Consider the following 18,133-nt stretch of genomic DNA (forward strand, 5'->3'; position numbering starts at 1 on the left):
ACCCTAGCTTGCCCTATGCAACCCTAACTTGCCCTATACCACCCCAAACTACCCTATATCACCCCAACATTCCCTATACCACCTTAACCTGTCCTATACCACTTCACTACACCAACCTGCCACTATACCCTAACCTGCCACTATACTGCCCTATACTATCATTTACAGGGGCTGGTTTGGGGTGCGCCCCGTGCCCGTGCGCTGCCTGCTTGGTGCTGGGCAGCCTAGACAGAGGGGGGGTGACACCATGTTTTATCACACCGGGTGACACCAACCCTAGTGACGCCACTGCAACCAGGCATAATAATAATATAGAATTTTCAGGCAGAGTGGATAGCAATTGCATCCTACGTTTATCCTAATTGAATGAGCTTTATATTTAGTAATTCTCCCAGCAATCAACTGTCAATTGCACACACTGTGGTCCAATGCATAAGAACCCCCGATAGTCAGAAAATGCCTTGATTTTTAAGATTTACGGCAGCTGCTGGGAACTGATTTGTAACCTTCAGTGCAATTGCAATAAAAATGCACAAGTTCCTGAGGATTTAATCTTGCTGAAAGTTTTCTTTATGCTTCATGTAACTTGGCTATTTACAATAAGCATCGTTCTTTTGTCTTACTTTCCATTTCTCGTTTCCAGGGGGAGATGTTTACAGTGATGCCACTGTCCTGGTGTCCTCATCTGGAGTCAGTGTGTGAGCTGCCCCCTTGTGGGCTGGAGGTGACACAGCCATGTGCTGCTTGTGGTACAGACATGGAGAACTGGGTGTGCCTGACATGTTATGTGGTGAGGAAGGTCTCCCTCTCAGCTGATAAATGGTGGATATCTCATGCTGTAAAGTGACGGTTCATTTCTGTGTTTCAGGTTCTGTGTGGGAGGTATGTCTCTCAGCACATGATATCTCATGGAGTTTCGTCTGGTCACAATCTTGTACTCAGCTTCTCTGATTTGTCTGTCTGGTGTTATGGCTGTGAATCCTATATCCATAATGAGGTAAAGAGGTTATGTAAGAGAATATACTGTTGATATGTCTGCCAGCATTTACAAATGTCCCAAAAGAAATGTACACATTTTAATTCAATTATGTTAAAAATTAAAAAGTACAGTTTTAAAAAAAAAAAATTTTTACATGTCGGGTAACTTAAGCATTGCACGTGAACATTTTATATTTAGAAAGAACTCAGAGCTGAACTGTTTTTCCACATGCTTACGTGGTTCCTGGTTAGCCTGGTGCACATAGGCCGAATGTCAGGAGACATCGGCCGGTTAAAAAAAAAAAAAAAAAAAAAAGCCAACATTCGGCCCATGTGTATGTAGGTCTGTCAAACGAGCAAGCTGGAAAACCAGCAGCCAGTCAACTCCCGATCAGCGCTCTCAGACAATGACAGAGAGCGCTGACCAGAGTGTTCTGGTGGGTGGGCCACCCCTCTGTCAGAACATAACAGCTCAGCAGGGAAGATCACTGCACTAACTTTGCATATTTAGTACAGCGGCTCTGACTGGAGCCGACAGGTTTTTCTTTCCGGTTGAACAATAAAAAACTGCTGCTGTGCTGACAAAACATGTTTTTATAGTGCTCAGGAACTCAAACTCAAATTTACGCTCTGAATTTAATGTATAAGGTAGGACTCTTCCCACCTCCTCCTCTCCCTCCCTGCCTGGTCTGTTTATAAAGACAGAGAGTCAAAAGGCAAAAAATTGATTTCTTTTTCATACATCACAGAACACAGAGCCATACTAATTACTTAAAGGTATAAAAAGGAAAAAATTGCGCCAACCAATAATAAATTGATATAAACAGTGAAGTCCTTTGTGTCTTCTACAAGTGAGACACAGAAAAAATGTGCACCATAAAAGTGCATAAATCGTAAACAAATGGTGAACAAGTTATTTTAGAAAATCCAATAACAAAGTCCATAAACTGGAATTCCGACCCATGTGGGTCGGAATTCCAGTTTATGGACTTTGTTATTGGATTTTGGATTATTGGATTTTCTAAAATAACTTGTTCACCATTTGTTTACGATTTATGCACTTTTATGGTGCACATTTTTTCTGTGTCTCACTTGTAGAAGACACAAAGGACTTCACTGTTTATATCAATTTATTATTGGTTGGCGCAATTTTTTCCTTTTTATATCTGTTTTGTGTTAGTTCACGCTATTGCAGCCTTCCCATTTATTCACTTAATTTACATTTGATTAGCGCAATTTTCTCTTTTCCTAATTACTTAAAGGGGTTGTAAAGGTTTGTTTTTTATTTTCTAAATAGGTTCCTTTAAGCTAGTGCATTGTTGGTTCACTTACCTTTTCCTTCAATTTCCCTTCGAAATGTTTTTTTTTTCTTTGTCTGAATTTCTCACTTCCTGTTTCTCCTCAGTAAGCTGTTCAGTAAGCTGTTCTGACTGAATTTCCACCGCTCGGATGATGGTGGAAAGCTTACTGAGGAGGAACAGGAAGTGAGAAATTCAGACAAAAAAAAAAACATTTAGAAGGGAAAAGGTAAGTGAATGCACTAGCTTAAAGGAATCTATTTAGAAAATAAAAAATAAACCTTTACAACCCCTTTAATGTGTTATATACCACCTTCAGATGATTGGACACTGGCACACCCAAGACAAAACAAGTCCCCCTCTATATAACCCCTCACTCCACCATACGGGGAGTACCTCAGTTTTTTGCCAGTGTCCAAGGTGTTGGTTACGGTTAAGGATGTGCTAAGAAAAGCTCCGCTGGAGGATCCCTGCGGGGGTCAAGGAGCTACGCAACCGGATCCATCCAAAAGGCCAAAAATGGATGGTACCCGGGCCTTGTGGAAGAACAAGGTTTTTCCTGTAATGTCTCTCTTGTAGGACTGGACCCTGGGACCCAGCACTTTGGGCACATATCTAAATGCCCAAAGGTTTTCTGGCAGGGTGCGCTACAGGTCCAGGGAAGAGGCCCCCTTTAATGAGAATCCTGAAGGTCGGGCACGACACAACCCGCCGTGGTGGGTGTAGATTGGGTCTGTCTGGTCTTCAGCAGTATCCTGCGGCCGGGATAAGGTAAGTGAATTTAATCCTAGGAAATATTTTAGGATTTTCTTCTTTGAGTAGTGCATGTTTTGCAGGAGGGAGTAAATAGACATACCTGGTGTTTTACTTACCATGCTCTCCAGGGTGAAAGCTCAGTGTCAGCAGGTCCACTGATCAGCTCAACTTCTCCGCTTCAGGCTCTGCCACGGGTGCTATTGGGGGGTCCCACAGCGAGCCCCCACCCCCCCCCCAGGTAAGATTCTTGTACCCCCCACCCCCTGGCCATCGTCTTTCGCTCGCAGGAGGCGCGTTTTTCGATACGGCTGGAGCAGCAGGGAGGAAAGGGGGCGTGGTTGCCGCCGATGTGCACGTGTATACCGGCGTGCAGATCGGCTTACAGTGCAGGCGCAAGGCTGGTTTTAAAACCTCAGACGCCAGGAGCTCTGTAAGCAGTGGGACACAGCAGCTTGTTGGGGCATGTAAGCTTCTCTGTGTATATTGGATCCAGGCATACTATTTTAGAGACACCTACTGAGCATCAGGCTGTGCAAATTTAGCGCCATTAAGTTGCTGGAGTAAAGCTCAGCAGTTGATGCAACTGTGTTAGTACCTCTGCTTTTGGGCTCAGGACTATGTCTCCCCGCAGAAGGGGTTCAGGGACAGGGGGAGCACAAAGGCGTAGCCATCAGGATCTGAGGATCTTGAACATTTTGGCTCCTGCCTACGTCACAGAGGACGCTTTTAGCATCAGCATTGGTTGGTTTAGAAGGGAGGTTAGCTGCTTTAATCGCAGCATCCTCGCAGAAAGCGGGGTAGGTCCCCTTCTTCTGCTCTAGATCCTTTATCAGAGGATCAACAGTCTGATAATGAAGAAACACCATCAAGGAACAGGAGCAGTCGGACGAGTCAGGGGATTCGGAGGAACTTTTTTCAGGCTCTGAAGTTGCAGGTGCAATCTTATACAGAGGCCATTCGGGCTATGTACAAGTTGCCCTCAGCCGAGTCAGCCGAGGCCCCTGTATCCTCCTTGGGGTCTTTAAGATCCCCACAGGCTGCATATACCTTCCCAGTTCATCCATTACTGGAACAGCTTATTTATGCTGACTGGGATCACCCAGATAAGCTGTTTTCTCCTCCCAAGAAGTTTTCCTTGCTTTATCCGATGGAGGAGAAATTCACCAAGAAATGGAGTATCCCGGCAGTAGACGTGGCTATTTCTTGCGTGATTAAAAGTCTTACTCTCCTGCTAGTACATATGCGCAGGATTCTGTGGTTGAAGCATTGGTCAGCTGAAGACCCATGCAAGAACCTTTTGGCCGGTTTCCCCTCTCATTGGGAACGCTTATTTGGGGATGACTTGGATAAGTACATCCAGAAGATTTCTAGTGGTAAAACTATCCTCTTGCCAATAAAAGAAAGAGTAAACGTCCTTCCTTTAAACATTCTCTTTCCCCAGTCCCGGGGGCTACAGCCTCCAGGCAGTGGCGATAGCCTCCTCAGCCAAGTACAAGAGGTAAGGCCCAGGGTCAAAAGAAACCTTGGGATCAGAAATCTGCAAAGCAGAGCCCCAATGCCTCCTTATGAAGGGGTGCCCCCGCTCGACCGAGTGGGGGGAATGATTCTTTGATTTTGAAGGGCTTGGCAGGAAGAGATTCAGGACAAATGGGTCATCTCCACAGTGTCTCTGGGTTACAGTCTGGAATTTCGGGCGCTCCTGCCATCCCGTTTTCTAAAGTCGAGCACCCCCAAGGATCCAGTAAAAAGAAGACCCTTGTTTCTAGCATTGTTGTCCCAAGGGGTAATCATAGAGATTTTCTCAGAAGATTAAAGCACAGGGTTTTATTCAAACCTCTTTATGGTTCCAAAACCAAATGGAGACGTCCGAACCATTCTAGATCTAAAAGATCTAAATCAATTCCTGAACATTGGCTTTTTTCGCATGGAGTCAATCCACTCAGTGGTCACCACCCTACAAAGGGGAGAGCTTCTGGCTTCAATAGACGTCAAAGATGCATACCTGCATGTGCCTATATTTCCCACTCACCAAAAGTTCATAAGGTTCGCAGTAGAACAGCGCCACTTCCAGTTTGTGGATCTAACCTTCGGTCTGGCTACCGCACCTTCGGGTATTTACAAAGGTTCTAGCCCCGCTCCTAGCAAGGCTAAAAACTCAGGGCATAGCGGTAATGGCATATCTGGACGATCTTCTACTGGTAGAGCCGTCAGTAGCACATTTGAACCAGAGTGTGCTTAGCACAGTCCACTACCTGGAACGCCCAGGCTGGGTTCTCAACCTAGAGAAATCATCCTTGCAGCCACTAAAGAGACTGGAGTATCTAGGTATGGTCATAGATATAGCCCAAAGAAGGGTGCCCCAGTCAAAGGTCAAATCTATAAGGGAATTGGTCCAGGTAGTCAAGGTAAGGAAAAATCCTTCCATTCGCCTTTGCATGAGGTTGTTAGGAAAAATGGTAGCCTCATTTGAGGCTGTCCCTTATGCCCAGTTTCATTCAATAAAAAGGAGGGAGGAGACGTGCTGACGTCATCACGTTCTTTTCTTTATCGTACATCACGGGACACAGAGCAGCATAGCCATTACATATGGGTTATATAGTGTACCTTCAGGTGATGGACACTGGCACTCTCCGACAGGAAGTTCCCTCCCTATATAACCCCCACCCATAGTGGGAGTACCTCAGTTTTTTCGCCAGTGTCTTAGGTGTTGGTGCACGTTGAAGGTTGTGCCTGCAGTTTGTCCTTGGGACCAGGGCCAGCCGACCGGATCCGTCCAAGGTGCTTCATAGCCAAAGTGGACGGTACCCGGGCCCCAATTCGTGGATGGGGTTTTGCCTATAATGCCTCTCCTTGGAGGGCTGGACTCTGGGTTCCAGGACTGGGTTTTTTTAACCTATGAATACCTGCTGCCAGTAGTGCTGTATAGGTCCAGGTGTGTGGTGTTCCTGACTTGGACCCCGGTCCCTGAAGGTCTATGACCATACCCACGGTGAAGGGGGAAGATTGGGCCTCTTGCATGAGCAATACCCTGCGGCGTGGAAAGGTAAGCGGGGGGCCTACGGAACTTGGTTTGTCAGTGGGCTCCCCACAGGGGACTCTGGGGAAAAGCCTTTTTTATGCCTCTGTGCATGGGCTAAAAGAGAAACCACAAAGTCTGCATGACTGGATGGCTCAAACACCCAGGTATACTGTTCCTCTGGCTGGGCTAATAGACTGCTGCTGCTGCTACAAGGTGTTTTGCTCCATGAAATGTAAAAGGGAGCATGTCAGGTTTAAATTACTTACTTCCTGATGTCTGTGTGTCTCCAGCAGCTCCCGGGCTCCTCTCCCCACATGGATTCTGCTTCCTGCTTCCTGAGAGCGGCGTCGGGAGCGCGCGCGCGCGCGTGCGCGCGCACTGTTATAGGCGCCGACGCTGCGTGGAGGGGCGGGGGACGCCCAGGGAGTTCCCTCCCCTCTGTACATCAGAGGGAAAAACTCTATTTAGCCTGTCAGTTTGCTGAAGGCTGTGAAGGGACACGGAGCAGCGATGCTGAGCTGAGCAGGATAGGTTTGCCTATGTTATGCTGACACAGTGACACCTAGTGGCCGTTTTTTTGTACACACCTTGCTAAAGAGCTGTTTAAGCTCATATTTTCTCTGAAAGCCGGTGTACTAAGTAGCAGTCAGAGTACTTAGTATTTGGTACTCTCTTAGCCCAGCATTAAGGGAAGCAATATTAGGATATGATTAAGCCCTTGGGGCTCAATATTGCTATCTCTTGTTAGGTTTTGGGAAGTTTAGTTTCTGTCTAACATTACCCTAGCCTAAGTTTTTTTCCTCATTTATTTAAATGTGTGTTTTTCTCCAGCTATTACAGTTAGTTGTATATTAGCGGAGTATCTCAGATTTGTTATTATGGCTCCTAAGGGTGCAGGGAACGCTAAAAATGCTAAAGGTGTTAAAAAGCCGAAGGGTTCCCCATCGGGCTCGGAGGATATTTCCCAGAATCCACCTGCCCCTACCTCCCCGGAGGATCCGGAGGTTGCTGCCCTGGGTGAGCCATCGGGGTTGCTAGGTGCTATGGCGGGCCCTATTCAACCAACTCCTTCCTATGTCACGGAAGAGATGTTAGCCTCCACCTTGGGTGGATTTGAAAAGAGGATGGCCGCTCTTATTACGGCCTCTTTATCCGGGAAGAAGCGGGCTAGGTCCCCGTCTCCCAGGTTTGAATCTCCTGAGGAAGATGTCCTTTCCACTGAGGAATTGGAAGATACAGGAGACCAGGCTGAGGATCATCTGGACCATTTGGGTTCTGAAGATTCTACTATAGAAGAACCTTTTTCAGCTTCTCACGCAGAAAAATTGTGGGTTCAGTCCTTAACGGATATGGTGCGGTCAGCTTTTAAAATGCCTTTGCCTCAGCCTCTGGCCTCCGCTGTGTCCTCATTGGGCTCCCTAAAAGCGCCCCAAGCCAACCTGGTGTTCCCGGTCCATCCTTTGTTAAAGGACCTGATATTTCAGGACTGGGTTAAGCCAGACAGGATTTTTTTGCCTCCTAAAAGGTTCGCAGTTATGTACCCTTTAGAGGAGGAGTTTTCAAAAAAATGGGCTGTCCCCACTGTTGACGCAGCCATATCATGTGTCAATAAAGCTTTAACATGTCCAGTGGACAATATTCACATGTTCAAAGATCCTGTGGATAAAAGGCTTGAGACCTTACTAAAGGCATCCTTTTCCACAGCGGGGGCAGTGGTCCAGCCAGCTGTAGCTGCCATTGGCGTCTGCCAGGCTTTAAAAGACCAGGCCAAGCAGGCCCTAAAGGACCTCCCGGCTCAACAGGCTCAGGACTTAGCCGATCTACCTAGAGCCTTATGTTTCGCGGTAGACGCTATCAAGGATTCAATCCAACAGGCGTCCCGCCTATCCCTGTATTTGGTCCACATGAGAAGATTACTTTGGTTAAAGAACTGGTCTGCAGAAACCCCCTGCAAAAAAAACTCCTTACAGGATTCTCCTTTCAAGGAGAGAGATTGTTTGGAGAAGATCTTGACAAATATATTCAAAAGATCTCTAGTGGTAAGAGCACCCTTTTGCCGGTTAAGAAAAGGTTCCGAGGTCCCTCTTTTAAGCGCCCAACCTCTCCAGTTCCAGGGCCCTCATTCTCTAGGCAGTATCGACGGCCTCCTGGACGCGCAGCTGCAAACAGGCCCCAGGGGCAAGCTGCAGGGAACAAGAGACCGTGGAACCGTAAGCCGGTTAAGGCTGCCCCTAAGGCAGCCTTGTGAAGGGGCGCCCCCACTCTCTCGAGTGGGGGGAAGACTCCGGTTGTTCTCGGAGTTGTGGGGGGCCCAAGTTACCGACCTATGGGTTCTGTCCTCAGTAACTCAGGGGTACAAGCTGGAGTTTCGGGAGTTCCCCCCTCCTCACTTTCAAATGTCAAGACTTCCAGGCGACCCTCAGAGACAGGCATCGCTTCTGTCCGCCCTAGAGCGACTCCTATCTCAAGGAGTGATTATGGAAGTACCAGCAGGGGAGCAAGGACAAGGGTTTTACTCAAACCTCTTCGTTGTCCCGAAGCCAAACGGCGACGTCAGGCCTATTCTGGACCTAAAGTTATTAAACCGCTTTTTAAGAGTCCGGTCCTTTCGAATGGAGTCCATTCGTTCGGTGGTGGCCGCCCTCCAAGGAAAGGAGTTCTTGGCCTCCATCGATATAAAGGACGCATACCTGCACGTTCCGATTTTCCCAGGCCATTACAGGTATCTGCGTTTTGCCCTAAACTATCGGCATTATCAGTTCGTGGCTCTTCCGTTCGGACTAGCCACGGCCCCTCGGGTTTTTACGAAGATCCTGGCCCCCGTATTAGCCATCCTAAGGGAACAGGGCATTCTGATCATGGCCTAACTAGACGATCTTCTGGTAGTCGACCACTCAGCGGCCGGTCTAAATCGGGCAGTGTTGCTAGCAGTAAACTGCCTAGAGTCCCTGGGTTGGGTTCTAAACCGGGACAAATCGGCTTTACAGCCCACAAGAAGGTTGGAGTATCTAGGTCTGATTTTAGATACAAGACAACAACGGATCTTCCTGCCCCAGTCCAGAGTGGACTCGATAAGGGAGTTAATCCACATAGTCCTAAGCAGCACAAGGCCATCTATACGCCTCTGCATGCGCCTGTTGGGAAAGCTAGTGGCCACCTTCGAGGCAGTGCCCTATGCCCAGATCCATTCTCGGAGGCTACAGAGAGCAATTCTCGCGGCCTGGGACAAAAGACTCCAGGCCTTGGATCTTCCCATTTCCCTTCCCTATGCGGTAAGGCAGAGCCTGTGTTGGTGGCTAGTCACAAAAAATCTTCTGAAAGGAAGATCGTTCAATCCCCCCTCATGGAGGATAGTAACCACGGACGCCAGCCTATCAGGTTGGGGTGCAGTCCTAGACGATTTAACCCTACAGGGGAAATGGTCAAGGGCAGAATCAGCCCTACCCATAAATGTCTTAGAGATCCGAGCAGCTCGGTTGGCTCTTTTGGGCTGGACGGAGGTTCTGCAGGGCTCCCCAGTAAGGGTACAATCCGACAATGCCACTGCCGTAGCTTATATAAACCACCAGGGTGGCACCAGGAGTCAGGCAGCCCAAAGGGAGGTAGATCGGATCTTTTCATGGGCAGAAGCCCATGTCCCCTGCATCTCAGCTATCTTTATCCCCGGGGTGGACAATTGGCAAGCGGACTTCCTCAGCCGCCAACAGATGTCCCCAGGGGAGTGGTCCCTCCATCCCGAAGTGTTCCAGGTCATTTGCCGGAAGTGGGGTACTCCGGAGGTGGACATTATGGCGTCCAGATTCAATGCCAAAGTAGCAAACTTTGTCTCTCGAACGAGGGATCCATTGGCCTGCGGGACAGATGCCTTGGTGTGTCCTTGGCATCAGTTTGCGCTAATCTATGCCTTCCCTCCAATACGGATGCTACCCCGTCTTCTTCACAGAATTCAAAGGGAACGCAAGCCAGCGATTCTAGTGGCCCCAGCGTGGCCCTGAAGACCTTGGTACTCCTTGATAAAAAGGATGACCGTAGAGGAGCCTTGGGTCCTCCCTCTACGTCCGGACCTCCTCTCACAAGGGCCATTCTACCACCCTGCCTTACAGGCCCTAAATTTAACGGCCTGGCGGCTGAGTCCCTGATTCTCAGAAACAGAGGCCTTTCAGGGCAGGTCGTTTCTACCCTTATAAACGCAAGAAAACCAGTTTCCAGGTTAATATACTATAGGGTGTGGAAGGCCTATATTACCTGGTGTGAAACCAGGAAATGGGATCCCCGCAAATATACTATTGGGAGAATCCTGGAGTTTTTACAGTTGGGAGTGGAAAAAGGTTTGGCGGTCGGCACAATCAAGGGGCAGGTGTCTGCCTTGTCGGTCTTCTTCCAGAGATCGTTGGCTGCCCATTCCTTAATGAAATCCTTTTTACAAGGTGTTATTCGGGTGAATCCCCCGATTAAAGCTCCCCTGTATCCTTGGGATCTAAATTTGGTTCTATCGGCCTTGCAAAGGCAGCCCTTTGAGCCCTTGTCCGTGATTCCTTTGGTCCTTTTGACTAGGAAACTAGTGTTTCTGGTGGCCATGGCATCCGCCAGAAGGGTGTCGGAGTTGGCAGCCTTATCATGTAAGGCACCTTATTTATTATTGCATAAGGACAGGGTCGTTTTGCGGCCGCTTCCGTCCTTCCTGCCTAAGGTGGTATCAAATTTTCACCTTAATCAAGATGTGATTCTTCCATCATTTTTTCCAAAGCCTTCTTCTAAGGAAGAGAGGTTACTACATTCCTTGGATGTAGTTAGAGCTGTAAAGATTTACTTGGAAGCTACAGCCCAGATTCGTAAGACGGACGTCTTATTCATTCTGCCGGAAGGGCCCAAGAAGGGCCAGGCAGCGTCTAAGGCCACTATTGCTAAGTGGATTAGGCAGACGATTATTCAGGCCTATGGCCTGAAGGGGAAGAGTCCACCCTTATCGGTTAAGGCTCATTCCACTAGAGCTATAAGTGCCTCTTGGGCAGCATATCACCAGGTCCCTATGGCTCAGGTCTGCAGGGCAGCAACCTGGTCATCTGTCCACACATTTGCAAAATTTTATCAAATGGACGTTAGGAGGAACGCTGATTCAGCCTTTGGGCAGGCGGTACTGCGGGCCGCAGTTTAATCTCCTCTTGTCCGGTGGCACCTCTTGTTTGTTTTTTTCTGGTTGTCTCCCTCCCCTCATGGAGCATTGCTTGGGGACATCCCATATGTAATGGCTATGCTGCTCTGTGTCCCGTGATGTACGATAAAGAAAAAGGGATTTTTATTAACAGCTTACCTGTAAAATCCTTTTCTTGTAGTACATCACGGGACACAGAGCTCCCACCCCTCTTATGGGGAATTTTGGGATGCATATTGCTTGCTACAAAACTGAGGTACTCCCACTATGGGTGGGGGTTATATAGGGAGGGAACTTCCTGTCGGAGAGTGCCAGTGTCCATCACCTGAAGGTACACTATATAACCCATATGTAATGGCTATGCTGCTCTGTGTCCCGTGATGTACTACAAGAAAAGGATTTTACAGGTAAGCTGTTAATAAAAATCCCTTTTTTCGAGCGGACGGGCGTTCGCTTAGCTGGCCGGCTTCCATATACATGCTGCTTATACGTTCGTTTTTGTAAGTCCTTTATCTTATTAAATGTTATATTGATCCTACGGAATTTCACTATGGTGAGTCCTTTATTCTTTTTGGTACCATATCTGCTTGGGTGACATCCAAACGTATCTGAGGATTTATTGATCCCCCTGTTACTACTTGCGGTTGCTGCAGTCTACCTTTAAAGGCCCGGGCTGGGGTTTACAGCCGCAAGCTATCCTTGCTTGCCATCTGGTAAGCGTGCATTTTTTACGGTGCTTTTCCTTTTGGTGGTGGATTTTCTTCATTTGAATCACTCAAGAAGATTTTATGGTGTTGTTTCTGGACTTCATTGAACCAATCTCTTTGAATTTTATACACATTTGTCATTGATTTATTCATTGTTTGCATATTCATTTACACATTAATACTACTTGCAGTAGTATCTTTTTATTATATATAGCATATATAATTCTATGTCACAGCGCAGCTACATTTCTTTTTATTGTTAATTTGGTGTGTTATTCACTTTTTAGTTGCTGCTTATTTAATTGTTCACATTTAGCGCGGTATTTCTTTTAATTTATTCAGTTTCATTCAAGACCATTGCATATTGTCTGCTTGGAACAAGAGGATCCAAGCCTTGGACTTCCCTATGCGTCTGGTGTCAGAAGTGCGCCAAAGTCTCAGTTGGTTGCTAACCAAAAATTTACAGAAGGGAAAATCCTTCACCCCAGTAACCTGGAAAGTTGTAACAACGGATGCCAGCCTTGTGGACTGGAGAGCAGTTCTGGAAGAGGTGACGGTCCAGGGAAAATGGTCCGAAGCCGAAAGGATCCTGCCCATCAACGTCCTAGAGATCCGGGTAGTAAATTTAGCCCTTAGGGCCTAGATGTACAGGTTACGGAACTGTCCTGTAAGGATACAGTTTGACAATGCCACAGCAGTGGCCTATATCAATAACAAGGGGGCACCAGGAGTCTGGCTTCCCAGATGGAGGTGAACCATATTTTTATTTGGGCAGAAAAGCATAATCCTTGCCTATATGAAGTCTTCATCCGGGGGGGTGGAGAATTAGCAGGCGGATTATCTGAGCCGCCAGCAGCTGTTCCCAGGAGAGTGGTCCTTGCATCCCGATATATTTCTGGCCATATGCCAGAGATGGGGTACCCCGGATGTAGATCTATTAGCCTCCAGGTTCAACATGAAGTTGGACAACTTTGTCTCCAGGACAAGGATCCACTAGCATGCGTGACAGATGCGTTGGTAATTCTTTGGGATCAGTTCCCTCTGATCTATGTGTTTGCTCCGGTTCCGCTCCTACCGGGACTTCTTCTCAGGATCAAAAAGGAAAGGAAACCAGTTCTTGTGGCCCCAGCTTGGCCCAGGAGATCCTGGTATACAGAGATCGTAAAGATGGCGGTAGGAAAACCATGTGTTCTTCCGCTACGCCCAGACCTGCTCTCACAGGGACCAGTATTCCATCCTTCCTTATGAAGTCTAAATTTGACAGTTTGGCTGTTAAGATCTACGTCTTGAAGAGTCGTGGGCTTTCGGGTCCAGTTCTCTCCCATCTGGTTAATGCTAGAAAGCCAGCCTCCAGGCTCATTTATTACAGAATCTGGAAGGCATATGTTTCCTGGTGTGAATCCAGGGGATGGTACCCTCTGAAATATGTCATTGGTAGAGTTCTTGCCTTTCTACAGTTGGGGGTGGAAATTAAGTTGGTCTTGAGTACCATCAAGGGTCAGGTCTCGGCCTTATCAGTGTTTTTTTCAAAGGCCGCTTGCTTCACATTCCTTGGTCCGGGCCTTTATTCAAGGGGTGGTGCATTTAAATCCACCAGTTAAGTCTCCCTTGTGCCCGTGGGATCTGAATCTAGTTTTGTCCGTATTACAAGACAGCCTTTTGAACCAATACGCCATATTCCTTTGGTCCTTTTGACAAGAAAGTTTTTTTTTTTCTGGTCGCTATATCCTCTGCTTGAAGTATATCAGAATTGGCAGCTTTTTCTTGTAAAAAGCCATATCTAATTATCCACAAGGACAGAGTTCTGCGGAAATAAAATTGTTGCACTCCCTAAATGTAATGAGAGCAGTCAAGGTCTATCTGAAAGCAACAGCTCATATACGGAAAACTGATGTTTTGTTTGTGCTGCCATAAGGTCCCAGGAAGGGCCTGTCGGCATCGAAATCTACTAAGTGGATTTGGCAAGCTATTGTTCAGGCTTACGGTTTGAAGAGGAAAATTCCTCCTTATCATGTGAAAGCGCACTCTACCAGAGCAGTAGGTGCTCTCCATGGCTCAGATCTGCAAGGCTGCAACTTGGTCTTCAGTCCATACATTCACTAGAATCTCTCAGGCGGATGTAAGAGGGCATGAGGATGCCGCTTTCGGGTGCAGTGTGCTGCATGCAGCAGTATAGGTCCTTATGTCCGATGGCAGTCTGCTTTGATCTGTGTCTCCCTCCCCTCAAGATAGCATTGCTGTGGAACATCCCATTAAGTAATTAGTATGACTCCATGACCCGTGATGTACGAAAAAGAAAATAGGATTTTTTACAGCTTACCTGTAAAATCCTTTTCTTGGAGTACATCATGGGAAACAGAGATCCCTTCCCTCTTATGGTATTTTTATTGCTTTGCTACAAAAACTGAGGTACTCCCCGTATAGGAGGGGTTATATAGAGGGGGACTTGTTTTGTCTTGGGTGTGCCAGTGTCCAATCATCTGAAGGTGGTATATAACCCATTAAGTAATTAGTATGGCTCTGTGTCCCATGATGTACTCCAAGAAAAGCATTTTACAGGTAAGCTGTTATACAAGGCCTATGTGTTTTGAATTGGGACATTTCTCTTGGCATAATATGAAGTGCAGTTGCAAGTTTTTTTTTTTTTTTATTCTGATGGTGTTGCTGTTCGCCATGAACCTATATTACAACATGGCCTATAAGCCTTTCTCTCATATTTGTACTTTGTCTCTCTTGCAGATCTTGATTCCAGCAAAACAGTCAGCCTACTACTCCAAATTTGGCGAGGAAATGCCTGGAGCATAAATGCTCAACACCCTCAGATTCAGCATTTTCGTCACACGCTCACTTTATCATGGATCTATAATGGACAGCTTGTTGAAGACACACAGACTGAGCAATGCTGTGTGCCAAACTTTGGTTATCTGGCTTTAATAGAGCAGTGAAGCTAAATTGCTTTTAAAGTCAAGCCAATAATATTTATGTGCTACAGTGTATATAATGACAAAGCTTTTTTAATTTTTGGATGGAATAGGAAAGGGTTAGAACCCCTGTTAAGTTTTTATTGCTGTTTGTGTCCCACTGGGCAGATTCACCCTCTCTGGAAATGCAAACTTTTAAAGATGGTACCAGAATGGGAATTGACAGGAAATCTTTTAATGTGTGTATTCTTTCAGATAACTGTTTCAAAGCCTATTCACACCAGAAAAACCTCCTCCAGATCCTTTCTGCACGTGCGATAAGCGCATTTTTTATGCATTTTTGGTTGAATTTTTTACCTTTTTTTCTTTTTCTTTTTTTTCCTTTTTTGTTTTGTCTTTCATTGTACTGGAAACCGGTGCGTTTTTGATGCTTTTTACCGCATTCCAGTACATTTCCATGCAGGAAAAAAGCAACATACTTTTTTTCTGGAACTGAAAAGCACTGGAATGCACTGCATTGGTGTGAACTTTGCCATTGGAATCAATATATCCTACTTGCAATACCTTTTTGATGTTTTAAGGGCCAGCTTTTTTGATGCTCTAAGGGCCAGTTTGCACCACATGCAGTGCAGTGCTTTTTTCTGCATCAAAAAGGCATGGAAGTAGGTTATGTGGGTTCCAATGTCAAAGTTCATACCAGTGCAGTGCATTTCAGTGCTTTTCAGTTCCAGTAAAAAGGTGTAACATGTGGCTTTTTTCCTGTGGAGAAATGTACTGGAATGTGGTAAAACGCATAAAAAAGGCAAAAAACTGCACATGTAGAAAGGCATCCAGAACAGATCTGAATGACATTTTTGTGGCGTGAAGGGGCAATTTCTTCACTTTGGAAAGCTTCCCTCTGACTACATAATGTGTTTCCAGTAAGAGAATTTTCCCTAAAGGGACACATACAGATAAAAAGAATCTAGGGTTTTAACCATTCCCTTCTCTACCCAAAACTAAAAAAAAATGCTTTGGCCTTTGATACTCTTTGAAGTTATTTTTCTCTTTTTATAAGAACTGAAAGTAATAATAGTTCTAATTCAGGGGGAGACAATATCCTGTGGAAACAGAATTTATTTCTGGTATCCATTGAAAGATATTGTAGTGAGCCTCCTTTTGCCTAAAACGGCTGATCACATATTATCTCCTTTATTGCTAATATATAAACAGGCACATTTGGCAAGTGTTTTTTTTATTTTTATTTTTAAAAGCCATGCAACCTCTTACATATTTATAAATTGTGTTAATAGCTTCTGTATGTAAAACGTGGCACATAACAATGGATTTCTTGCCCTTTTTTGGATTTCTTTGCCTTTTTGTCACTATTTAAAAAAAAATATATATTTATTCACAGAGTTCTCTGAATGGAAAACTACAAGTACCAACAGCCTTTGCAACTGTCGGCTTGTAGTTCTCAATGAACTACCAGGGGGCTGTTGACTGCTCTAGGTAGTTCATGGTCTCTTCTTGTCAGTGTGTATCTGCCTACTCCTACGAGGTACGAGCAGGCAGATACACTGACAAATCTGCAGGAGACTTGCATGGCATCCATAATCTGCTGATCGTGGGTACAATGCTTTTCAGGCTCCTAGTAAAAAAAAAAATGCACTTTTTTTTTTACCTGCAAAAATATGTTTATTTTTAAAGGTGAACTTATCCTTTAAGCTGCTTGATGAATATCTTTTTATGAAGGGATAGGTAATTTTAAAAAGGCAGCTGCACCTATGCCTGTATTTTGATACTACAGTAAGGTAGTAAATATCAAAGTATTAACCTTATGCTTGTGCCATCTGTAGAAGTGTCCATTGTACCCAAAATGTAAATGTTCTTATTTTTACTGGTACGTTTATTGTCTTTTGCTGTTGTGTTCAAAATGCTCAGACTCAAAAAAATATATAATCAATGGGTCTGACATGGCAGAAAAAAATATCATAACACCAAAGCAGATAAGACTAGATGTTGGTGTTGAGGTCTTGAGTTGGATCTGGAAGTGTCTATTATGGAGAATGCTCCTGCTTTTAAGGACCTAAATGATAAGAGTTTGGAGGCTCTTTCCAGAACTCTGTTCTCACTGGTGGGTCTCGCCCTGCACCCAATTCTGTCTGTGATTTTTGCTTTGTCAACCATGTCTCACTGGTCCAAATCCATTAAAAGACATCTGTTGGGAGCAGATTGGATTACTTGGAATCCTCCCGACTTATACCAATATACTTAGAACCCTTTCACACTGAGAGCGTATTGCAGGCACTATAGCGTTAAAAATAGCGCCTGCAATCTGCCCTCAAACAGCTGCTCACACTGGAGCATTGCGCTAGCAGGACGGTAAAAAAAAGGCCTGCTAGCCGCATCTTTGGAGCGGTGAAGGAGCGGCGTGTTTACAGCTCCTCCACTGCTGCTGCCCATTGAAATCAATGGGTCAGCGCGGCTATACCGCCCACAATTCGCTGCTTCAGCAGCGCATTGCGGGCGGTTTTAACCCTTTCTCGGCCGCTAGCGGGGGTTAAAAGCGACCTGCTAGCGGCCGAAATGCGCCGCAAATCCGCCTATAGCGTTGGCGGTAAAAATAGCAGAGTTTTACCGCTGACGCTATGGGCGGCTCAATGTGAAAGGGGTGCTTTGACTAATGTGCTGGACTGTGGAGCTATCTTGTAAGAAATATTTAATGTACATGGCCTTTTAAAGAAAGCTCCTTCCCGGGCCAGCCTTAGATGTTTTTATCAAGGATGTTACTGGTGGCAACAGCACCCATCATCTCTAGAGAAAGAAATCTCAAAACTCCTCTCCTTCTCTGACCATCAAGAACTATCTTTCATTTCTTTACTCCTTTGACTTCAACATCAAGGCCCTTCAATTTCATCTCCCCTTCCACTGCAAAAAACATGGGAACCAATCTCACCTTCACTGAGATCCCTTCATTGGTTGCCAGTAAAAGAATCACTTTCAAGGCACTCTGCCTAATGCATAAGTGTATTCAAGGCAACGCCCCCCAATATCTATGTGAAAAAATAAAAGCTCACAACCCCAATCGCATTCTGCGATCCACCAATCAAAACCTACTCCAGATACCCAAAGCCAGATACAAGTCCAAAGGAGATCGAAGATTTGCAGTCCAGGGACCTCGGCTGTGAAACGCACTACCAACCACCATCCGATTGGAGTTGGACCACTTGGCCTTCAGGAGAAAGATTAAAACCCATCTCTTCTGAGGTCAAAGGGTTTTTACCCAGGGAATGGACAGCGCCCTGAGGAGATTCAGTTTG

General features: G+C 45.9%; 1 protein-coding gene across 4 annotated transcripts in view; it reads left to right on the forward strand.

The window, feature by feature from the left end:
* The window catches only part of HDAC6 (histone deacetylase 6), a 126,387-nt gene extending 109,671 nt beyond the window's left edge, over positions 1-16,716 (forward strand). For 3 of the 4 annotated variants that reach the window (XM_040324559.1, XM_040324561.1, XM_040324560.1), the window contains 3 exons: positions 644-790; positions 869-997; positions 14,650-16,716. In XM_040324559.1, coding sequence (XP_040180493.1) covers positions 644-790; positions 869-997; positions 14,650-14,715 — 342 coding nt within the window. In that variant the 3' untranslated portion in view covers positions 14,716-16,716. The remainder of the gene's footprint in view (positions 1-643; positions 791-868; positions 998-14,649) is intronic. The other variant, XM_040324562.1, reaches the window with a different exon arrangement.
* The last annotated feature ends 1,417 nt before the right edge of the window (positions 16,717-18,133 follow it).

This window comes from Rana temporaria, chromosome 9 (genome assembly GCF_905171775.1).
Source record: "Rana temporaria chromosome 9, aRanTem1.1, whole genome shotgun sequence".
NCBI lineage: Eukaryota > Metazoa > Chordata > Amphibia > Anura > Ranidae > Rana > Rana temporaria.